This window comes from Apodemus sylvaticus, chromosome 1, assembly GCF_947179515.1.
Source record: "Apodemus sylvaticus chromosome 1, mApoSyl1.1, whole genome shotgun sequence".
In the NCBI taxonomy this organism is placed as follows: Eukaryota; Metazoa; Chordata; class Mammalia; order Rodentia; family Muridae; genus Apodemus; species Apodemus sylvaticus.
In genome coordinates, this window is record NC_067472.1 from 124,008,694 (window position 1) to 124,033,478 (window position 24,785).

The 24,785-nt window shown below is 48.0% G+C and overlaps 1 protein-coding gene across 2 annotated transcripts in view; it reads left to right on the plus strand.

The window, feature by feature from the left end:
- Positions 1–24,785, plus strand: part of Arnt2 (aryl hydrocarbon receptor nuclear translocator 2) — a 162,764-nt gene that overhangs the window by 122,436 nt on the left and 15,543 nt on the right. For both annotated transcript variants that reach the window (XM_052159345.1, XM_052159336.1), the window contains exons 10-17: positions 1,120–1,254; positions 3,061–3,135; positions 10,417–10,568; positions 17,554–17,626; positions 18,646–18,769; positions 21,220–21,319; positions 23,633–23,771; positions 24,398–24,548. In XM_052159345.1, coding sequence (XP_052015305.1) covers positions 1,120–1,254; positions 3,061–3,135; positions 10,417–10,568; positions 17,554–17,626; positions 18,646–18,769; positions 21,220–21,319; positions 23,633–23,771; positions 24,398–24,548 — 949 coding nt within the window. The remainder of the gene's footprint in view (positions 1–1,119; positions 1,255–3,060; positions 3,136–10,416; positions 10,569–17,553; positions 17,627–18,645; positions 18,770–21,219; positions 21,320–23,632; positions 23,772–24,397; positions 24,549–24,785) is intronic.

A 24,785-nucleotide genomic window follows, 5' to 3' on the forward strand; every position in this document is an offset into this window, starting at 1 on the left:
GTTCCCCGCCGCGCATGTGCGCACACACACACACACACACACACACACACATACAAGGGTATTTTCAAGCTGTTTCTTCTACCTTGTGTTTCTTAGTTACCCTTCTGCTTTCAGAATTCCTTCTGTGAACTTCCTACCTTCTCATCCCTAACTAAATGGCTGCCAATCCCCTCAGTTAATACTAACCATTGCTTCCCCTGTATTCTCTCATAACACAGAGTTCTCACGTCAACGTCATCCTCACAGTGCTTGCTGTGGTTAGCTAAGGATGTGCTTGTGCATACCCTCTGAAGTAGGGACCCTGTCTTGTTAAAACTTAATTTCTTGAGGCCAGAGAGTTAACTCAGTGTTAAAACTGACTGCTATTCCAGAGGACCCAGGTTCAATTCCCAGTACCCACATGAAAGCTCACAACTGTCTGCAACTCCAATCCCAGGGGGGTTGATGCCTTCTTCTGGCGTCTGCAGGCACCAGTCACATAGGTGGTACAGACATACATGCAAGCAAAACACCCGTACACATTAAGTAAGTAAATAAAGCTTTAAATGTTTTATCTTATTTTGTATCTGGTACACAGTAGCCACTCAGTCACTTCGTTCATTCATTCATCCTTTGACATTTAGGGTGTTTTCCAAACTGAAGAAAGCAGGCAGAGTTGATAGTCCAGAAGGCTCCTGTTTCACATCCTTGATCTTCTAAGTCTGACCATTTCCAAACAAACAAATAAGTGATTTCATTCACATAAACAAACACTAGATCCTCTTCTCTGGTGTGTAAAATAAGAGTAGCTGGGTAAATTCAGTCCAGAAATACATACTTTGGAGTCTCTACACCAATTACAGAGGTGAAGATGAGAGAGGAAGAAGGTAATGTTTCCTGAGCCCCAGCCATTTGACAGCATAGTGTGCAATATCTCTTGTCACCACAAGTTCCCTGTGGCATTATGGCTTGTTGTAAATATTCATTATTCCCACTGCCTAATAAATGTAAAGAAAGCAGCCAAGCATTTATTTCATCCTGGCAACCATCTTTCCAGTGACACAGCAGGAGGTGTGAAGTTGAAGCTGTGTAGATTCTTGCTATATCCTCATCTGCATCTTTATCAACCCTCCGTTCCAGGTGACCAGCTCTCCTGTGTGCATGGATATGAGTGGCATGTCAGTGCCCACAGAGTTCCTGTCACGGCACAACTCTGATGGGATCATCACATTTGTGGACCCAAGATGCATCAGTGTGATTGGCTACCAGCCCCAGGTCAGTGGCTAGCCCTGAGCTGATACTGGTGAAAGATTTAACTTCACTCAAAAGGTGTTTATCTTACTTGTTAAAGGTTCAGCACAATGACATCATAGAGGAATGACATAGGAGTCCAGATTCTCTGTTTAGCCAGGCTGAGACCCTTCACAAGCCACACTGTTTGTTGTAAGACAATACCACTATCACAAAGGATGGGAGTTAAGATCAGTTTATTTTAATTACAAAGCTTCTGTATGTCTGACAACTGCCGAGATACCTGAGGGGTGTTTGCCTAATCCTTTGGGGGAAATCTTTTTGCTTACGGCATATTTTCAGGTCTTTTCTCTGGATCCTTTCTGAAAAAGCGTGAGAAACACAAAAAGGCATGAGCCACCCAGGTGAAGCCGAGGATCCACAACCACATATAGTACAAAAGCATGACCCATGTCCCAAGCCTGAGGATCTCTATGTAAGGAAAATGCCTAGGGGGCAAGTGTGAGGAATATGGAGATGTTATCATCAGATGAGCATTGGTTTCTTAGGAATGATCATGTTTTGGCTTTGCAGTATGATGAGACATTTATTATATTAATGCTGAAAGGCTTCATGGAGAAGTATTATGGGATCTACAACTTACTGTTAAGAGATAACACAGAGAGAGAGAGAGAGAGATGGGGGTGGGGGAAGAATCTCCCATCTGCATTTGTCTGCAAACATCTATAAAGAAAATATTTTTAAAAAATAAAAAATATTAATAACAACAGTAATTGAATCAGTGCAGTGGATATGCAGGTGTTTATTTTATGTATATCCATTTACCTTTTCTATGGTTTCTTAAAATAAAAAGTCATTTAAAAAGAAAGAAATACATGTCTCTTTGTTCTAAGGAAAAGACTTCGGGAAGCTTTGGGATATGTTAACATGACTTATTTTAATTGCATGTGTATTTTTATTTTATTTACTTAACTTTTATCTGTGCTGGAATCAGCCCTGTGTGTAGATTTTAGAACTAGTTCAAACAAAACTATTAGAGCCTTTCTGTAGTTCTGAAACTACATGCAAACTGTGACCCCTCGGATAGCATAAGGTGAAAGGCAGTGACCCCTGACAGCAGTGCATTTCTGGACAGGCCTATGCATCCTGCATCGACTCCCCTGGGTTTCTGGGCACTCCTGAGGCATACGAGCGCCCTTTGCTGCTGAGTCGGCTCACTCCAAGCACCGGGTGCTCATGCAGGTTCTCATCACTGAGACAGCTTACATCCTTTGCTGTTTAAGAAGCTTCCCTGGAGCACGCTCGAAGTTGCTCTTTGATGGTTTTTTTGTATTCTGCTCCTATTCAAGGTGAAACACACAAGTCTTAGATGAAGGCTGGATCTTTCAAAGGGCACAGACTCATGAAGGTCAATAGTGAACAGACTCGAGGCGAGCCCAGTTATTACAGCCTCATTCAGCCACCGGTTTCCATACTTAAACAGTTGCAGTTTTTGTAGGCAGCATGTCTGTCCTTGAGCTTTCTTTGGATGTTTTTAAAAATATGTTGATTGCAGTTTGCCTCTCCAAGGCAAACAGAAATAAAGTTGTGTTGTAAAGCTGCTGATCTAGCGCCCAAGCAAAATTAGAAGTAAGTGAGGACTGAGCCAGGGGAATTTAGAATGGATGCAAGGAAGCCGGGATGCAGCCGCCGGGAGGAGGAAGACCATTTTATGTTTCAGATTCTGATGGGCAGGCAAGGGGAGGGTATAAACAATATCTTTGTCTCGAGGGTAGGGGAAAGAGACAGAGAGTGGACTTTGGGGTTATTAAAGCTGTTTGTCCCCTTTAGGACCTTCTGGGAAAGGATATTTTGGAATTCTGCCACCCTGAGGATCAGAGCCACCTACGGGAGAGCTTCCAGCAGGTATTGTTCATGGCTGTTGCTGCTGCCTAGTGAGGTGCCTGGGGGAGGGGGCGGGAGGGCTAGAGGGATGAAGGCCTACTGTGAGCCACCAAGCTCTTCTACAGTCAGCCAGCTATTCTGGGCAAGATCTCAAGCATGAGGGTAAGACACATGAGGAATTAATTCATTGTTATGTGGCAGGAGTAGAGGGCAGGCTCTGAGGAGTCTCCCTGAGCACCAAGGCTAGAGAGGGTGACTTTTGGAAGAAAAGGCATCTCCCAGAGGAGAGATCAGCTGGGTGCTGTGAGCTGTTAGGGGAAAATACAAAAGAAGTGAGAGAACATGCCAGAGGGAGGGGCCTGCCGGAAGGATCCTCGGCAGGCAGCTCCGAGGGCTGACAAGGAGGGACTGGCAGGCAGTGAGACCAGCCAGGCCAGGCCTGAGGCATCCTGGGTCATGCTATAGGGCCTGAGTTCTCCCCCAGGATCCATGAAGGTAAGTAGCAATTCCTTTGAGTTCATAAGCAGAACAATGCTTTGAAGAGCCACTCGGGAAGCCCAGGTACACAAATAAATGAAAACAAGGTTAAGTCAGAAGGCCTTGAAAATGAGCGAAGGGCTCCAGAGCTGTGCGGGACCTCTGGGAAGTAGACATGGGAGGAAACTTAAGGAGATAATTATTCAGACAGGGATAGTGAGGGAGAGGCAGCCTGGCAGAGTGGCCACATGCTCTCAGACAGGCACCCACAGCACAGGTCACAGGACAAAGACTGTTGGCTCCTATGGTGAGGCAGGGGGCAGGGGGCAGGAGAGACTCACTGAAGCAAAGGCCAAAATGTCACACTGGTGAGTTAGAGCTAATTAAGAATGAGGCCTGTTGCCAGGCGGTGGTGGCGCACACCTGTAATCCCAGCGCTTGGGAGTCAGAGGCAGGCAGATTTCTGAGTTCGAGGCCAGCCTGGTCTACAGAGTGAGTTCCAGGGCAGCCAGAGCTACACAGAGAAACCCTGTCTCAAAAAAAAAAAAAAAAAAAAAAAAAAAAAAGAATGAGGCCTGTCAACTCCTCACCTGGCCTGGGAGGGGGGGAGAATTCTTCCCACCAGACTGTCATACTTCCAGAAAAGGAGGAAATGGACTTAAGAAAAGAGACCTGTGGGTCACTTTCCAAGAGAGGAATCTGCTGCCATCCATTGGAGTTTAGGCTTCATTTAGCATTTGTTTTGAAAGTATCTCAGGCCCAGCCAGTGGAAGGCCTCCCTGTCTGCAGAGACTGACCCTCTAGCTTCAAACCTACCCATGCAGCTCTGTGGACCTCCCTACTTGATTCAGTTCTGCTCTTCCGATGTCACTCCTTCCTGCTCCCCACACTTCTGGCTGCCCTTCCACTTCCTGGCCCCTGTTTGGTTGGCTTCTTCGCATTCTTCTGCAGTAGTGACGAGAGGGCCTGGCATCAACCACATAACTTCTTCATAATCTCAAGCACTGGATCCCTCCAGCTCACTTGTCTTCTAGCTTCCTGCCCACCGTCCTCCAGGCAGCTCTTCCCTCTCCATCTGAGGGCGCAGGAACCTCCCAAGCCAGCACACTGCCTCTTCTCTCAGTGACCCTCCCTCACACTACTCCCAGCCAGTTGCTCAGAACAAAGTTCAGCATCTCTTGGGCACAGAGCCCACCACAGGCCCTCCTGGTACACCGTCACAAAAGTGATGTCTCCCTGCCCTTCCTGTCATCCCTGCCCCCATCTGACTTTTGCAGGTGACCCCCTGCTGTGCCTCTGTTATCATTTCACTCCAAGTCTTTGTAAAAATAAATACTAGGTTTGGTCACAGTTTTCATTAAAAATTGCCAACAATGGTCCATATACTTAGAGTTAAGTACAAATTTCTTCCCATAACTTCAGGCTTCACATAAGTCTGGTCCCTTTCCATCCTTCTTCGGACATTATTCTTCAGTCCCATTGGACTTCTCTGTCTCTTGAACATTCTCTTTCCCATCTTTTGACCATGACTGAGCCATTCCCTGGCTGGAATACTGTCCTCTACTCTTCACATAACTGATATCTTTCAAACCATGTCATCCATGAGATCTTACCAGTGACTAAGAGGTCCCTTCTTCCTCCTCCCCTTGTTTCTCCTTTACCATAAGTCTTTTCCTTTGTTCACTTCTTTTTTTTACACCTCCTTTATTTAAACATGACTTTACTGTTGGCATACCCTAGGCCTGTACTTGTGCACATCATTTTCATGAGGGTAGATTCTAACCAAGCTGCCTAAGGAGATCAGAACTTAACAGTATGTGGCTCCCATTTGGGGGAAATGTGAAATCAGAAGACTTTACCAGGATGCTTTGTGCCACATCTGCTGAGTGTAAAGATACAAATCTATCCCAGATCCTTTTTCATGTATTTCCCCCACAGAATTTCCAACCCTACCTCATGAATACTGTCACCATGTTTTTCCTAGTGACAATGGGACTAAAAGTTTTGATTGTGAACCACCACCACTGCCATCATGATTGAGCATGTCTAAACAGAAAGAATGAGTGTGAAGTAGGAGCCTGCCCAAATTTCTCTCTTCCATTTTGACTTCTTGACAAGTTGACTGAGAAAGGGATTCTGGGAGCGGATACTTTCCTGGCCCCTGGGAAGGTACACCGACACCGCACTAAACTCAGAACTTGTGTGCATTCTATGGGCTTCCTGTCTGGGCAGTTCAGTGCTTTTGTTTAAAACAAGAGCTCTAGGGCTGACTCAGCTTTCTCAAGAACAAACCACTTCCCTTTATCAACAATGGTCCCCCTTCATTGATGGTGGCCAGTGCCCAAAAAACACAAACTCAGGCCAAGTCTGGGTGTGCCTTGGGATGTCTTTGTAGCTCTACAGTTGCTGCTGTCCATGTGTCCTGGGCCTGTGGAGGGCTTCCACCTCTGATGCCACAGCCCTGGTTTCCCTTTCACTAAGGGATGAGGGAGCTGGTACAAGTCACTGAAGCTGGCTACTAGGGTAAAATGAGATGTTCAATTCCTTCTTCTTTTCAAACCTGCCAGGTTCTTGTGGCATATGTAGTTTGCATAGTCAGATGTGACACCGAATAGAGGGAAGCCAAGATGAGATGTGGGTGTATGCTCTGAAGGCCTTAGTCTTGCTGTTATGACCAAAGGCAGGATGGGTGGCAGATGTTGGTAATAATGATGATGGTTGGCAATTATGAATAATATTGATGGTAATGGTAGTGTTGGTAATAATGATAATAATGACTATGATGATATTGATGGTCATGGTAGTAATGGCTTTGACTGTGATAGTTACTAATGATTGTGAACGTGATCACATGAAAATGATCATGGTGGTGGTAATAATTGTGGTGGTGATACTGGTGATAGTGATTGTGATTGTGGAGGTGATGATGATAGTGATAATAATGCCAGTGATAGTGATAGTAGTGATTATGATGCTAATGATGACAGTGATGGTAGTGATTGTGATGGTGAGTGTGATGTTATCATGATAGTGATAATTAGTGTGAGGATGACCTCAGTTGTGATGTGGTGGTTATAGTAGTGATGAGGGTGATAGCAGTTGTGGTGTTTTGAATAAGAATGGCTTCCATAGGTTCATATATTTGAAGTATTGGTCCTCAGAGAATGGCACTATTTGACAGGAATTAGGAGGTGTGGCTTTATTGGAGTAGGTGTAGCCTGTTAAAGGAAGTATGTCAAGCAGGGTGAGCTTTGAAGTTTCAAACGCTCGAGTCAGGCCAGGGTCTCTCTCTATGCCTGCTGCCTGTGGATCCAAAGGTAGAACTCTCAGCTACTCTCCTGTCCAATGTCTGCCTCTGTGGCACCGTGCTGCAAGCCGTCATGATAATGGACTAAACCGCAGGACTGTAAGCCAATTAAATGCTTTCCTTTATAAGAGTTTGTGGTCAGGTGTCTCTTCACAGCAACAGAGCATTGGCTAAGACACTAAGGATGGTGACGACAGTGATGATGGTAACTGTAATGGTGATCGCCATGACAGCTATCTTCACAAAGAGCCAAGCTAAGCTAGGTCCTAGGATCGTTGCCGTCTCCCGTATTACTAGCCTCACACTTAAGTGAAGCACAGTAGGATGCATCACTCTGAGCTTAGGCAGACCTGGGTTGTATTCTACCAGCCCTGCTTACATGCACAGTTCAATCCCCCGTCACTCCTTGGCTTGCTTGCCTATACACAGTTGTCGTGCTGTGCTTTCTACAAGGAGAGCGGAGAATCTCATTTGCCAGCATCATGCCTACGCTGCCATGCTTTCCCAAACTTCATTCCCCTTCTGGAATCCTTCATTTATGTCAGGACCTCAACAATAGGTCCCAGCAGCTAGCTCTTCTGCTGGCTCCTGACATTTGATTGTGAGCTTGTAGCAGACTCTGTGGGTTGTAGTTATCTCCACATCTCTCTAGCCCCTGCAAGGTGAACTGTACTTTGGACCAGAACATTCACTTTGGCAATGGGGACAGGGAGTTAAGATTGGGAAATCAAGGATTCAGACCATGCATATCCCTTCCTACGATTGCAAAGTCTTGAAGGGTATCTTTCAGCTCCGAAGCTCCTGTTCCTAATACACATTATTCTGCTGAGCTGATTCATGGCTGAAGAGGCAGGGCTGGCACCCCTTGTTCTCTACCCTCAGCACCATACCCCAGCTTTGTACACAGGTAAGCTCTACTACCAGTCTGTGAAATACAGTTAAAAGCTCTCACACCCCCTTAGTTCTTTCTGTTTGGAAGAAACAAGAAACAGAAGGTGTACACACTCAGGACAGAGCACATGGGTCTGTTTGTGCTGTGCACCAAGGAAGCACTTCAGGCTACTGACCTGAGAGCATGTGACTTTGACTTCTGGCCCTGTGAGGAAAGAGGCAGGTCCCAGTCCGGAGACTATGATAGTTTGAATAAGAATGGCCTCCATAGTTGGGCAGTGGTTGGTGCATGCTTTTAATCCCAGCACTTGGGAGGCAGAGGCAGGCAGATTTCTGAGTTTGAGGCCAGTCAGGGCTGCACAGAGAAACCCTGTCTCGGAAAGAAAGAAAGAAAGAAAGAGAGAAAGAGAGAAAGAGAGAAAGAGAGAAAGAGAGAAAGAGAGAGAGAGAGAGAGAGAGAGAGAGAAAGAGAGAAAGAGAGAAAGAGAGAGAGAGAGAGAGAGAGAGAGAGAAAGAAAGAGAGAAAGAGAGAGAGGAGAGAAGAGAGAGAAGAGAAAGAGAGAAAGAAAGAGAGAGAGGAGAGAAGGAGAGAAAGAGAGAAAGAGAGAAAGGGAGAAAGGGAGAAAGGGAGGGAGAGAGAAAGGGAGGGAGAGAGAAAGGGAGGGAGGGAGGAAAGAAGGAAGGAAGGAAGGAAGGAAGGAAGGAAGGAAGGAAGGTCCCCCATAGGCTCACATAGGATGTGGTAGTATTTGAGAGGGATTAGGAAATAATGGCCTTCTTGGAATAGATGTGGCCTTGTTGGAGAGTATGTCATTGGGAGTGGACTTTAAGGTTTCAAGCACCCAAGCCAGGCATAGTCTCTTTCCCTGTCTTCCTCTTTCCTCCTTTCACTCTCTCCCACTCCCCCTCTTTGTCCCTTCCTCCCCCCACCTCTCTCTCTGTGGATCAAGATGTGGTTTTCAGCTCCTTCTCCAGTGCCATGCCTGCCTGCTGCCATGCTCTAGGCCATGGTAATAATGGACTAAGCTTCTGAAGCCGTAAGCAAGTCCCTTGCCACGTCCTTTGGTGTCTGTTCCCAGCAATAGAACAGAGACTAAGACAGGAGCCTATGAGGCAACATCCTCTAAGAAGGCCAGCTTCACTTCAGCCCATCAGCCATTCTAGGTGGTAACAAAGACCTCTGCCCTCTTCCTGCTTTCTTGGTTTTTTTCTTTGTTTGATTTTTCTCTTGTATATTTCCCAAGAGGGTCTTGTCTAATACTCTGCCTCATGTCTGTGCCTGGTTTCCCCAGAGCCAGTGTGTGAGAAGTTGCCTGGCTGATTCAGGGCTATATAGCTAGCTCATGAGATGTGCTCTAAATGTTACTGTGTGAAAGACACTGGGCTGGACTGTGTGAAGCCCAGCTCCCCATGTCCCCAGGCTGTGTACAGTATGCTAGAGACTGCAAACTCCTGGTGGGAAGCAGGCTGCAAACACAGTGATGTTAGGAGTCCAACCTTGCCTGGCGCAAGAATCAGGCCCTATTCTTATCATCACCAATCCATCTGCAGCCACACCCAGAAAGACTGAAGACTTACACTCCCAGGATCTGAGCCTGCATGCCTACAAGAAGGACATCTCCTCCCCTTATCTTGTTCTTGGGGACAGTCACATCTAGGCAAGGTCTGTTAGTCATTCTGATCGCTTCTCCATCTCCCACTTCTTTCTCTTTGGTAAGACCAATACCTGGATGCTTCCAGCTGCCAATGTGGGTGTCTTTACATACTTTTGTATTGTGTGAGTGAACAGAGAACTAAAAAAAACAAGCTTATTCCCAGAGAGATAAGCTTGTAACTTGGTCATAAGATCACAGTTCTTGTCCCTCTTTGCCACTAGAGCTGTCGGGTCTTAGAGAACTTAATTAATCTTTGCATCCTGGTAATGTCATCTGTAAATAGTGAAGCAACCTTTCCAGGTGTCCATGAAAGTGCACTGGAAACCATACTGCAACATGAAAGTAGTGGCAGATCAATACATTCAAATAAATAATGCATACAGATTTACCATTTTATTTCACCTCCTTCCTGAGAGTTTATTGAATCCATTTTACAATGTCAAACAGAGGTTAAAATTTTTATGTGAATTAAGTCCATCTAAGAAATAAGTCCATGATTCATTATAGCTGTGTACCTAGCACTCAGTCCCAGAGCACCTTAATGCTCTACGACAAAAAAAAAAAAAAAAAAAGGGAAGGAAGGAAGGAAGGAAGGAAGGAAGGAAGGAAGGAAGGAAGGAAGGAAGGAAGGGAGGAAGGAAGGAAGGAAGGAAGACAACTCTTATATTGTTGGTGCTGCCCTGTGCCCAGCACTGTCTGCATATGGGATGCTCACCATCTGAACTGTAGCCACTAAATTGGAAACACTGACCTTTACTGGTCTCACGTGGGATGAGAGAGTGACCCCAGAGCGGGAGCAGATAGAAGCATGAGCCTAGCTGCTACTGGCACTCTTAATCTCATAGCCCCCCTTACTGCCGCTGGCCAGCACCCCGTTCTGTGGTCCTGCTGACCTGTTCAGCAGCCAGCCACACTGCCTTGCTGTTCTCTCTTCCTCCTCCTGCTGACTTCCTTGTCCAAATGTTTTCGCAGGTGGTTAAGCTGAAGGGCCAAGTGCTGTCGGTCATGTATCGGTTCCGCACCAAGAACCGGGAGTGGCTGTTGATCCGTACCAGCAGCTTCACCTTCCAGAACCCCTACTCCGATGAGATCGAGTACGTCATCTGCACCAACACCAATGTCAAGTACGTGCACAGCCCTCTCCCCTGCTGATTATTCACATAGGAGTGAACTGATGTGCTTGACGCTCCCTTCGCCCCATAGGATCTAGCTGCAACCCCAAACCTCTATTGGGTGAAGGGGCAAGAAAAGGGGAGACCTTGGGTTTCTGTTACTATGGGGCACATCCCTGCCATGTTCAGGTCAGGGTACCAAAGCCTCCATTTCATGCATTTCCTCTTGACATTAGTCAAGCAGAGAAGTATCTGCTTCCACATCCTGTTGTGGTGAACACTGCCTGGTCTCCTGGGCCTGCTGAAGCTAGTGGTAGAGGTAGCCTGGGCTTCTTGAAGCTCAGGCCAAGGTCCAGCAGCCGTTGTAGCAGCAGCACCTGCTACAGGAGGCACCCCCTGCGCCCAGCCTGGGACCCCTGCCTTTTGTGCACATTCCATATCCATGGAGCTGACAGGTAAACCTGAGTTCTCCTCTTGGCCAGCTTCTGGTTTTGTGATCTCAAGTAAGTCACTTCCTCTCTTACCCTTCATTTCCTTTTCTGTGATATAGTCCCTCTTTGTGTGTGTGTGTGTGTGTGTGTGTGTGTGTACAGGAATATGCAAGTATGTGGAAGCCAAAGGGTGACATCTGAAGTCCTCCTCAGTTGCTCCACCTCACTTTAGAGATTGAGTCTTTTACTGAACTTGGAGCTCATGGGTTTGGCTTGGCTCTGGCTTGACTCTGACTCCTGCTTTCCCAGGGCATAAGCACTGCTGAGCCCAGAGTATTTACATGCATGCTAGGGATCAAGCACAGTTCGTCGTGCTTCATGGCTGTGCCAGCCCTACCTATGGCTCCTCCTTTCTGGAGTTAAGCTGAGATCTGTAGGGCAGGCCTGCAGGTAGTGCACGCCATCATGGCTCTGAACAGGTCGTGCCTTTTCAGATCAAACATGGAGGGAATACAGACGTGTGATTTCAGATGCTTCCATTACACTATTTTGAGACTTTTTTTAATACAGGATCTCTCTGTAGCCCTGGCTAACCTAGAACCTAGAATCTACGGTGTGTAGACAAGGCTGGCCTGGAAATCACGGAGGTCTGCCTGTTTCTCCGTTTGCTGTAATTTGACTTTACTGTGCTGTGAAAGTGTTGCACATTTGAAGGGAACCATACTTTGATTCGTGAATCTGCTCCTTCCCTGGGCTAGCATCATACTAGAGCAAGCTTGTGGGATGCTAAGCTGTGGCAGAGGGGCAGCTCCACTCAGCCATACAGCCATGCAAGGAAAGAGCCATCACTCTGTGTTGCTGAGCTTGATGCCAGGGACTGGGCAGTGGTGCCTTTGTGATGTCCAGTACCACACACTTATGGTACTGTATCAGGTGTAACTCTGGTGTGAGCGAAGGGATACTCATACCCAACAAAAAAACAACACCTGCTGGCATGTGGGCACACAGGTGTCTCCCTGAGTTAAAGCCTATGGAAGCTGTGCCTGGGGCGACAGAGGGTGTGGAATGAGACAGGCAGACTGAAGACTGCCTTTGTGTCCGCCACTCGTGTTCACTGGAACTCCCAATCTCCAGTGCTTGGGTTCAGTCAGGGCTGGTCCTAAAAGCCATGACCTTCTTTCCCCCATCTCTTGACACCAAGGGATCCTTCTAAGAGCCTGCCACGTCCCTCTGTTAGAGCATCCCTTCCGACCTGGCCATGCTGAGCTACTGCTGCCATTCCGCTTGTCCCAGGCCCTGCAGCCTGGCCTTCACACTAGTCCAACAGCCTCGGGCACACCATCTGGGACACATAAACTCTTGCTCCCTGACACTTCTCCGTCAACTGCCTCGTGGACCAGCTCTCTTCCTAGACATCTTCCACTCCTGTGTACTTGGTACAACTGGATTCATCTTCTACCCCATCTGCTGGTCAAACTGTAAACGGAGCAGAATGTGAGAAGCCATAGATCCAGATAGCCAAAAGGATGATCCTATCTCATCCTGAGGTTTCAGTCAAATTGAGGGTATTCCAGTTTTCCCCATCAATCCCACAGTGTGGAAGAGGGGTGCTCTTTACCCAGGGACCAGAGACATGCCCATGAGTGCCACACCCATATCTTCTCCTAGGTCTGATGAAAATAAGGAAGATTGGGAAATGGGAGTACAGCCAGATGCACGGGACTAGGGAGGACCTGGCTGCTGCTGTTTTCAAGGTGTAGAGGCGTATGAGCAGGCTTCTCAGGTGCCAGGTCCTTGGCAGAAGAAGGACAATGCTAGCCCTAACCTGCTTAGCACCTGTGCTTATCTCTCCCAATATGGCCTCGCACCTGCCAATTCAGGCTGCCTAGCCGAGAAGCCATGGAAATAGACAAACAAGCCAACTACTCAGAGTCCTGGACACCATTCTAGAATCTTCCCCCTTTGGATCTTAGGGAAAGCCGCGTCCTCTCTGGGTTCTGCCTCCTTCTCTGCCCCTCACCCCTCCTTTTTCCTTCTCAGTATGTGGTTGTGTACACAGGCCTGTGCTCAGCAAGGGCTCTGAGGCTGCTGGATTCCTGTGAGTGAGGCTGTTCTTAAGGTTGTCACCTATGCCTCACTGTCAACCTTCCTAAATCTCCCTGTCACTCTAAGTCCTCCCTACTGTTGAACTACTTATATAGCACGTCAGAGCCACCCTATCTACTGTAACAGTCCCCTGCATGAGCACCCAGTAGCTCTCTAGATTTGGATGGGCAGAGCTGACTGAGGAACCTTGTTGTTGGGGGTGGTTGGGGACTTTCAAGTCTTTCATCATTGTTCTTTTCTAGTCTTTGTTTACCTTCTGCCATCAGAGTCACATGTCTGATCACAGCTAGTGAAGTTAATACCCCCTGACCACCATGACCGGGCATGGCCTAGGCCAGGCAAGATGCTTACATTACCATTCTTCCTTTAAGGAGGGACCCAATCCTAGAGCCTAAGGCTTGAGCTTCAAAACCATGAAAGCATGGGTAAAGGTAGGCAGGAGACAGTGGACAGATACAGAGGAAGAAAGGGACAAGCCAGACCCCCAGAGCCTGGGAAACACCCCCAAGAGGTAGCCTTGACAAGGGGGGTGGGAATAGAAGCAATGTCACTCTCCTCTGCAAGCCCGCCCAGCTGACTGGGTTGGCTTTCTTTTCTGAAAGCCAGACAGTGTTGAAGAGACAGAAAGCATTTCGTTCTGGGGTGGGCTATTCTGCTGTCTCAGGTCAGTCATTGCAGGATCTCCTGGAAGTCGTGTGGATCAGAAAGCCCCTGGGACACCTGCAGCAGCTGCAGTAGCAACACATGTCAGTGTTCTAAACCAGGTGTTCAGTAGCAAGGCTGAAAAGCTTGCTGTGGACGGTAGAGGGCGGTGCTGACCACGCGTGGGAGCGGACAAGGCCTTTCTTGAGTTCTGTGGGCTTTACCAGCAGTAGGCCAGCCAGTTAGGGAAGATCCTCCCATGCCCTGTGCTGGGGGAGGAGCCAGGAGTTGCTTGCTCAGTAGCCTTCAGCTAAGTGCATCCAAAAGCAACTTCCTGAAGGAGTTAAGCAAGCATTGGGTGTTTAGCATTTGTGCTAAGCTGCTGAAAAGGCTCTTTGTCACCTCTGACTTCTTCCTGTTCCTTCCACACAGATGGAAGCCCAGAAAAACAGACTGATGCAACACACAGGGTGCACATCGCCGAGCTGGGTCAGGTCTTGGTTTGGGATTTGATAGTTTGAGAGACTAGTCATGTCCGTCTTTCCATATTCGCGCATCCTAGCTCTGGACATTCACTTCCCATCTCTCTGCGAGGAATTGACATGCAATTATCCTTAGGCCAAGCCTCTGCTATTATAATAGCACTAGTCTGAGTTTGATTCCGGTTCTCATGACAAGTTCCTGATGTGTGCAAACAGCCATATCTACATGTGTGCAATCATGTGTAAGTGCATGAAGGGGTGAAGATGCTTGTGTCTATGTGAGGGGAAGTGTATGTGTGCACGCATGTATGTGCGCATACATGCATACACATATGTGTGAGTACAAAGGTGGATTCTTAAAGCCCCACCATGCCCAAAGTCCAGCTGGTGAATGATCACATATATTCAGTAATACTTGATAGTAGGCGGAAAGTGAAGAGTGATGGATACAAACAGAGGCAGAAGGCTGTGCACCCGGGAGGCAGGAGCCTTCAGGGAGGGCTGGACACAAAGACACCATCTTCTTCTGTCCTGCGAGCCAAGCAGCAACTTCCAGCCAAGGTGGGACTGAGACCCTTCCAGTCATGGGCTCCAAACCCAAGGAGCATCTTGGTCCCTTCTTCTCCCGCCCCGTCAGAGACCCAGAACTGACGGTGCTGCCCAGAACCTTGGCACGATTCCCCCTGCCCCAGTGGAGGTCTTGGTGTAGTGTGACTTAAACATTCTGCAGTTAATAACTGCTTGAAATTAATACGGCAACAGTTACTTTTTAATCAGCTCTTACCCAAGTAAAGGACACAGAGACCTTTAGAATTATAATAAGCTTTAAAGCACCAGAGCTGGGCAGATATCAGCCCTCTAAGTGATTTTGTCTGCTTTCGCGCCTTGAACCCCAATATACTACTTGCCACATGTTTCATTTGCACACTCTTGCTTCATCAGGCCAGCCCTCAGAGCCACATGCCCATGGTCCATATTGCCCCGTGGAGACTTTCATCTTCCTCCTCTCCTCACTCTAGTCCCTACCTGAGACCCCAAACCCAGAACCCTTTGTCATGCCTACCTCTCTTCTGCCCAGCTATAGGCTGTCAGCAACTTCTACTAATTAGGGATAATTTGTGCGCAAGACTTGCACAATAAAAGCTGATATACATAAAAATTCATTCATCTTGGGGCAACAATTTACTGGGGTACAGAATTTAGCCTTTGAATGCATAGCAGCACCAGAACAACCCCCAACATTTTGGTGACCTCTCAGGGGATGGTCACCTTCATCAGACTACTATTGAGTTAACCCACAAGGCCAAGGAGATTTCTCTGAACATGATCAAGTCAATGCCATGTGTCCAGAGTCTCCCAGGAGCCCTGGGACATGGAGGGTGTTTACTCTGGGCAGAGAAAAGAGCCCTGCAGAATTATGTTTGAATCCATTCTGTGCCGCGTTCGAGCTGGGACACCACTTACACTTGCTGGGCCTCATCTCCTTTATCTGATAATTGAGAGCCATATGTTGTGAGGATGTAAAATGCTGGCCAAGTGCTTGTGCTCAGTCTTCCATTGAGCCATCCTGCTTCCCAAGATGCAGGGAACAGGAAACAGCAGATAATGTACAAACAAGGAACGACAGCGGTTCTTCTTTGACAGTAAGGATTATATTGATTCTTTAAAAAAAAAATAAGAGAGGGTCTCATGTTGCCCAAGCTTGCCTTGAATACAACCTTGAACTACTGAATCTTTTGCCTCCATAACTCTAGTGCTGGGCTTATAGGCCTGGGCCACCATGGCTGCTTATATGTGAGGCCCATAGTTTTATGCATGCACTCTCCTGACTCTGCTATATCCTAGCCCTCTTTTTAAATTGTTTGAATTCTATTATTATTACTATTACTATTACTATTACTATTACTATTACTATTACTATTATTGACGCTCCACTTTGCTGATATGAGAGGCAGAGGCTGACACCGCCTGGTGGGACAGCACATGCTTCTGATTCCATCCTTGCCTTCGTTCCTTCACTCTTGCACCACAGTAAAGGGTCAGGGCCTTTGCTCCTGGGAACCTCAGCCTTCTCATCTGTCCTTCCCTGGAGTCCCAGCTCCATCAGAACAGGAATCCAGGGCTTCTGAGTCATCAGAACAAGACTTGGGCATGGCTGTTTTCTTTGCCTCCACATAGATCACTGAATAGACTTCTGGGTTTGATTCCAGAGCAGCTGCCCAGCAGGTCCTCCTACAGAGTCTATTCACTGGGAATCTAGAACTGAGGACCTTACACTCCACCTTCTTTGTAGCGTGAGTTACAGGCTTCCCTGAAAACAATCCAGTCTCCCTACTTTAAAACTTGAAGCACCAGTTTTCTCTCTCAACCTTTTGTTTCTCCATACATGCCCCACCCCTAGCAGAACATCCTGGCAGCATAGGAGAGGCCTGGAAGAGTAGGAGGAGCCAAGCATCTTAGACTCAACCCTGAAGTGAGATCCTGCTCTGATGTAGCAGAACATCTCTGACCTAACCCTAGCTTTGAGCTCCAGCTTCTTGATATTAGCATGTGGTCTGTGGCATGAATAAGAAGATGTGCACCCCGGCTGCAGGTGTGCATGTGCGGCATGAATAGGAAGATGTGCACCCCAGCAGCAGGTGTGCATCTACAACCTGCAGCATTGCTCGGTGCTGAACAGACTGCGTTCCTGAATTTTGCTTATAAAAGAATTTTAGTGCTGTATTTTTCCCCTGCACAAAACAAAGCCATTTGCTGAAGCTCCCTGTTTGATCCAGGCATGGTGGTGCCTGTCTATCCTAGAACTGGAGAGCTGAGGCAGGAGGATCAAGAGTTGCAGGCCTGTCCAGGTGCATAGCAAGACCCTGTCTCAGAAATAAAATTTGAAGGCTGAGACTATGGCTCCGTGGATAAAGCACAGAGCAAGCATGAGATCCTGATTTGGGGTCCTTAGCATCCGTGTGAGCAGCGAGGCATAACGCTGGAGCTTCTGGGGTAGAGACAGCTGGATGCCTCGAGCTCATTGGCCAGCCAGTCTAGCCAATCGGTGAGCTCAGAGAATACGATGTAAGACAAAAGAGGAAAACTCCTGATGCTAACCTCCGGTGCCTACATGCACTACACCAGAACACACACTTACTTTTCCTTACCTTTTCAACGGTTTGTGAAGAATTCAAAACCTGAAATACAGACGTTGGAGTAAAAGTGGGAAGCCTTTTAGCAATCTGAAGAAAATGGGCTACTTGACTCTGAGGAGTGGGAATCTATCTCCTGCCTCAGCCCCATTGCCTCTCACATTTCTGTTCCTTACCCCTGTGTTGACTTCTTGTTTCACAGGCAACTTCAACAACAGCAGGCAGAACTGGAGGTTCACCAGCGCGATGGGCTGTCGTCATACGACTTATCTCAGGTGAATTTCTGGGAAACTCTTTTCTGACTGACACTCTGAGGATTGAGAACTAAACTCACCCCGGAACTTGGTGCCCTCTGTACATGCACTCAGCTCCATCCACCCAGCCCCATCTACCCTCTGGGGTGCTAATGGTGCTCAACCCCTGCATCCCTGCTGTGGGTCCTCCTTTCTGAAGGGAGACACAAGGGGCAGAGCACAGGTAGTGAGCAGGTGTGAGCCATGGTCAGCCACAGTGAGCATCTCTCGGGGACAGAGGGAAGTTCCAATGTGGTCCAGTCTCACAGACACAGAAGCCAGCAAAAGCAGGCTCTGGGTGTGGGTTCTCTGGCTCCTAGCTGTCTCTCTCATCTTTGCCCCATGCCGTTTCTGCTTTAACGTGTCTTTCTGTCACACTGTGTCCTTTCCTTCTCTCATCTCTTCCCGTCCCTCTTCTCTCCTCTCTTCATGCTTCTGACAGCTGACCATCAAATTATGACACAATATGGCTCAATTGACATGGGCATCTGGCCTTCTCCCCAAACTAACCTTTAGGTTCTCTTCCTGATGTTTACACTAGGTTGGTTCTTTTTAATTTATCCACAAGAAAGTAGTCACCGAAACTTTGGCGATATTCCTGTAATACTTAGTTCACACCCCCTAACACAGGTGCCTTTGATCTTCCTGGATAAACTCCCAACCTTGCAAGAATAGTCAAGCTTTAAAATGCCAACCCTGCCAGGCAGTGGTGGCACACACCTTTAATCCCAGCACTTGGGATGCAGAGGCAGGCTTATTTCTGAGTTTGAGGCCAGCCTGGTCTACAGAGTGAGTTCCAGGACAGCCAGGGCTACACAGAGAAACCCTGTCTCAAAACAAACAAACAAACAAACAAACAAATTTGCCCTCTGTCCCTCTGAGGCAAATAAAATGCCAGCCCTTCCATCTAGAAGGACTATGTGGAGGGGCAGCAGGTAACTCTTAGAAAGTACCCTATGTGCCTTATTTGTGGAATGCTACTGTGTTTTATGTGCCAACAGGTCCCGGTACCCAACCTACCCACCGGTGTTCATGAGGCAGGGAAGTCTGTGGAAAAGGCAGATGCAATGTTCTCCCAAGAGAGAGACCCTCGTTTTGCTGAAATGTTTGCAGGCATCAGTGCATGTAAGTGTGCGACAGTGCTAGGCTGTGAGCTTTGCAGTGTGATCTTTACAGATGCTTCTGGACCACCTGGAGATAGCACCCTAGAGAGGGGGCACGTAAGGTGATTTTGTGTCACTGCCACAGGCATAAAAAGAGCCCATACAGGAGTCAAGACAGATTTTCTGTATTCCTGTCCCTGCCTCATCACCAGTGACAACCATCCTCAGGCCATGGCATCTTGTCTATAAAATGTAAAGGGTCAGAGCAAAAATCTGATCCATTACCCAGTACCTTAGTCACTGGTCAGACTTCACCACTGTTACAAAATACCTAAGCAAACAACTTACAGGAAAAGAGTGTTGTTTCGACTCTGGGTTAAAAAAAGAAAGTTGGAAAATGACAAAAGAAATCAGAGGGAAAATAAAGTAGATTGAGACTGATAAGTCCAGATGATATCCAAGGACTGCAGATCGAAAACCCACTTAACATGCTGTCAAAATTCAACATAATCAAACAAATGGGATGAACTCCTCAGCCCTTGGGGGTGAGTGATGAAGATGTTTGTCAAACCCAGGCAGGGAAGCGGAGTGTCAGCATCAGCAGAGAGAGATGTCACAATGTCCCTGTTGGCAGAGGGAGCCTGAACTGACTACAAATCCCATGAACTCTGAAACAGAAAAGCCAATGTAATTACAACACAGGAAGAAACTGATAAAAGTGAAGAAGGTGGAGCTCAGAATGCCTGCCTTGGGTTTCAACAAATCAAGTAGATGAAAATAATAAGATGGGAAAAGATTTAGATGACTAAATAATGTATACATGTGAATATGCACATATATGCAATTGCATGTATGCACATACATATGTAAACATAGAAATACTGTACAAGCACAGAACGCACAGAACAATGTGTTTATCACTTACCACCAAAACACATAGGGAAAAAGTGACTTGCATAAGTTTTTGCTTTTTTAGTGGTAGTTGATTGTCTTTAGTCTGTCACTTGTGTGGTGCTGGAGAATGGACACTGGACACGCTAGGCCACTACCATGCTCTGCCACTAAGCCACACCTCCAGCCTTTGGGGATTCTGTTTATAGTCAAGATGGCAGCCTGAGTCTCCTTGACCCTGTCATTTCTAGCCTTGTCTCCTCCTCACTCAAGTCGTGTTCTTTGTGCCCGCACTCAAGGCCTTGAAATTAGACTGGGGCTTGAGTTCCTGTCCCTTCAGAATGCACCACAGCTGCAATATGGCAATGACTTTATTTACAGCCTGAGAGGTGGGAGTAGGGTATTTGGTTCCTGTATTGCCTCCAGACCCAAGCCCGTGGGTTTGATCATCAACAGCCCAATACTGCTCACACGTGCCTGGCCAGCTGGGCTCAGGGAGGCATACATGCTACATAAAGGCAGTCATGTGTCCAGCCTTGATTCCCTTCCTCCCACTGTCCTGAGGGTGATTATATAATTGAGACATGTAGGTATCATGATACTCTAGGGTCACAGATAATGCATCATGGAGCCAAGGGAGGAGGGGTGTACTCTGGTTGACACTTCACTGGCTGGAGGCTGCACCCATTCACATCTGATCCCTGCTTCTCATATCACCACCAAAAGCAGCTTCCTTGTGTGAAATCTCGACACTCTGCCTGTGACTTGAGCCCTCTTAGCCTTTCTCTTCAGCTGACATTCATGAGCAGACGTCTCACCTGTCTGTGTCCTGGGTGAATCATTCTAGGGTAGGTCTGAGTGTTTCCTATCTCATGAGGTGCTCAGTCTGAGACCCTGGTAGAAAGTCGGCAACACCTTCCAGTTGCCCTAGCCAGTCAGTCTGAGGTATCCCTTAGCACATGCTGATCAGGTCAGGGAAGGAGCACTGGTTGGGATTCAAGTTGCTTCCTCCCTTGCTGTCCTGTGACTCGGGACAAGCAATGCCTCAGTTTTCTCATTTTTAATAAATGAAAGCAAATGTGTAAGGTGTTTGGTTTTTCCCAGCACTGTCCTCAGTAAACATTTTACCTATAATAACACCCTGAATCCATCCTCACCATAGCCCAGTAAGAAAGAGACTGCAATTATCATCTTCTTTCAGATGGAGAAACTGAGGCAGAGGAGAGAGTTTAAAGAGCATCCCAAGTGACCTCTGTGACACAAAAGGCCAAGCTGAGGTCCAAGGCCAGGCAGCTGAGGTTACCCTGGGTGCGCTCACCTCTTGCACATTTCCTGTGGTGAGCTCCCTCCCCTGTGAAAGTGAAGGAGTAAATACAACAGTGCCCTTCCCACTCTGAGGGCTTGCCTTCAGGGGCCGTTCTAGGAACCAAGAGCCTAAGAGGACACATGCAAAGGTGAAGATGAGGAGGCTGTCCTCTGTAGATCTCCTGCGTTCGCAGGCCATGCCCTGTTCTGGGGTACCCCCTCATGGCCTGCAGCACAAGGGGGGACCTCACATGCGACTCTCAATGGTTTTCCTAGCGGAGAAGAAGATGATGAGCTCTGCCTCAGCATCAGGCAGCCAGCAGATCTACTCCCAAGGAAGTCCGTTCCCTGCCGGGCACTCGGGCAAGGCCTTCAGGTAGGTCACAGGGAGGGGAGTGGTGGGAAGAAAGGCCTGAGTGCCAGCATTGGCTCTGTGACCGAGCAGAAGTCAGCCATTCCTGTACTGTGGGATGGAGCCAGGGTGGAGACTTTGGACTGCTAGCTCTGCTCCATCTGCCCCTCCACAGGCACTGGGTGTCAGTGAGTCTCAGGCACAGAAGATCCTGAGATAGATGGTCTATAGCCAGGATGCAGGTAGGGCCCCTGGGGAAAGTATCCAGAACTGCCCTGTTCCATAGTTTGCTAAGGCCATGGCTAAGTGTAAGGAGAAAAGATGGCCCATCGTTTCTTAGCCTTGTCCCTAAGAACTATTCAAGGGTACAGGAGGCCACTTGGCTATAAAGCATCAAGGCATGCTACAGCTTCCTGAAGAAGCTTGGCGTCACCACCGAAGGCCAGACCCGCCTCAGGTTTCTTCTGGGAAATACAAGCAAGAACCCAGGAGGACTGCCAAAGAACAGGCCAGCATCCTCGGGGAAGACATCCTCCTGTGTCACAACAGATGCCCCTAAGGTCCCTAGAAGCGTCACATACACCAGGCACAGTCAGGTGCTGTCTTTCTTACATCTCAGTTGAGCTGAACGTGGCCCAACTCTGAGTAAGGCTTCTGAGACCCTGCAGGGAACAGGGTTGGGCAGGCAAACCCAGTGCCCAGAAACTACAATGGCCACAACCGGATAGGAATCTCCCTTCCTTGATGTTCTAAGAACAGATTTCAGCAGCAGCAGGTGTGACCAGCAGCCCTAGGGAGGGCTGGATGCAAGGACCAGCACTTTGTTCTTGAAATCCCAGGCAGGGTTACAGCTGTCCCTCATTAGTCATCGTCCTAAGGAGGGCTGTGCAGGCTGAGGCATGTGGTAAAGAAGAACTACGGGGAACAGTGTCTCGAAAATGTCCTCTGAAAGAAAGGGAGCCGCAGAGGTAATCTGACCGAAGCGATGGGTATATATGACAGTGCCAGAGTGAAAACCATGCTGTGGTAATAGGCATGGTTGTCGACGTCTGTAATCCAGCACTCAGAAGTCTGAGGCAGGAAGAATATCATCAATTCAATGTCAGAATTTATTATTCATTGTATAATTAATGTAGCTGGTTTTTTTTAAGGAGACCAAATGAAATTATCCTCTGCAGGGCATGATGGCACATGTATTTTTTATCCCAGCATGTGGGAGGCAGCAGACTCTGTGAGTTCAAAGCCAGCCTGGTCTACATAGTGAGTTCTAGCTCATCCAGAGCTACATAGTGTGACACTCTCTTGAAAAAAAAAAACTACAAGAAAGAAAATATTCTCTGAACTGAGGCATCCATCTGGAGGAGGTGGGAAGGAGCAGACACAGGTGTTAACGCGTTTAGGAAAGCAGACATGATGTTCTAACAAATAAATTTGCTTTATACTCTGTAAGGAGTTAGAGAATATAGAAAAGGGTTAGAATACAATTAGTAAAACTGTAGTCTGTAACTCTTTCCAAATCCACCCAAAAACCTACCACTACGAAAAACCTAAAATTAGATACAGCCCATCTCACTAAATGTATTCACAGCCCCCCACCCCAGCACAAACTCCCCTCCCCCAGGGAGATGGCAGGAAGGGCCCCTCAAACACCAGCCCTTTCCTTCTTCAATGAGCTTACAGTCCACATAGCCCAAAAGACTCCTAGAAGAAGGGCCTGGTAGTAGTCTAGCTTCCTCATCAAGCAAGCTGCACATTGTGATGCATACTACAGGTACCTAATAAAGGCACAGCAAATTAATCATTTGAAGGCAGAAGCAGCAAACTAACAGCCACATACAGCAGCCTTGCATTCCCAGGTTTATCTCTGTTGAAACTGACAGCTTGCAGCCTATGTCCAGAGGCTGTAAGCTTTCTCCGTGCCCCAATGGGACAAATTAACTAGAGCCCAAAGAGCAGGTAGCCCAGAGTCTGATTTGTATTCTGTGACTTGTGTCTCTTAGAATGAAATCTTGTATAGCAATCTGGGAATGTTTAGGGAAAGATGGTGGTGGTGGGCAAGTGTAAGAGCTGCCAGACCCAGGGGGAGGGGGAGGCAGAGGGTGGGGTGGGGGATGGGGAAGGAGTCTGAGAATAGAAGTCAGTGAGGACCTGGGGGGGGGGATCGAAGCCAGTGAGGGCCTCTGGGGGGGAAGGAATCTGAGAAGCGAAGCCAGTGAGGGCCTCTGGCAGTGTCCAGGAAGGAAGAGAGCAAGGGAGCAGAGGGAGCAGCCAGGGTCTTTTAGCAGTCCCAAGAAAGCAGGCCATTTCTGGGAATAAGCATTTTTTTTCTTCTCCTAGCTCTTCCGTGGTCCACGTGCCTGGAGTGAATGACATTCAGTCCTCCTCCTCAACGGGACAGAACATATCCCAGATCTCCCGGCAGCTGAACCAGGGCCAGGTGGCCTGGACTGGTAGCCGTCCGCCGTTCCCAGGGCAGGTATGAGGGAAACACGGCCCTGGGTACCCAGAGTGGCAGAACACCCACCATCTGCTTTTTTGAGTCCCAGTTCTGAGAGCAGGTCCTTGCTTCCAGTTTCTCAAGAGTCCTCACCATCAACAGGCACTTTGAGAGCTGGGTCCCCAACATTTATGCCATGTCTGATCAGCACCCTTTGCTTCTTACAACCTCCCATTGGGAAAGGGAGCAAGAGGAAGTTGGGTACCTAAAGCTTCCCCAGCAAGAGCAAGCCCTTCATCACTTTGGAGCTCTGGAACTACTATGCCAAGAGGGCCTGTAAATACCAGACCCTGGAACCAACACTCCTAGTTCCCTGGAAGGTACCGGAAGGATAGGTCTTATTTACCAAGAGGCCTCCACAAACTGAATTTGGAGAAGCCAAGCCATTGTAGCCCTCAAAGTAATGTTAAGTAGCTCTACCCCAAGTCTCCAGGGACAGGATTCTGCCCAACCTCCCCACTCCCACCCCCCACTGGGCTCATCCTGTGCTAGTGAGGGAAGCAGAGCCTACTGTTCTTGAGGTGACCTCAAGGGTGGAGCTCAGTGGGAAGCTGGTTGGCCCTGCCTCTTTCTGTCCTTCCTGACCATAGCCAATCCCTCCCTAGCCCAGCAAGACACAGTCATCTGCCTTTGGAATTGGATCAAGTCACCCCTACCCGGCTGACCCTTCATCCTACAGTCCTCTCTCCAGCCCAGCCGCCTCCTCACCAAGCGGAAACGCATACCCCAGTCTTGCCAACAGGACTCCAGGGTTTGGTAGGTGGGGGATGAATGATGGAAAGAATTTTTGTTCTGAGCATCGTGAGTCCAGGGCTGAGCCCCAAGGCTTCCAGAATATAGGGCAAGGCCCCAAAGCACCCCAGCTCCTCTTCTATCTGCCTACAATCAGGAGGGCCTCAGGTATCCTAAGTCAGAGAAGCATACACCGTGACCTTGTAATTCAACATTGCTAGTCTAAATCATGCGTCCTCATTCTTGTGTTGTGATGTAACC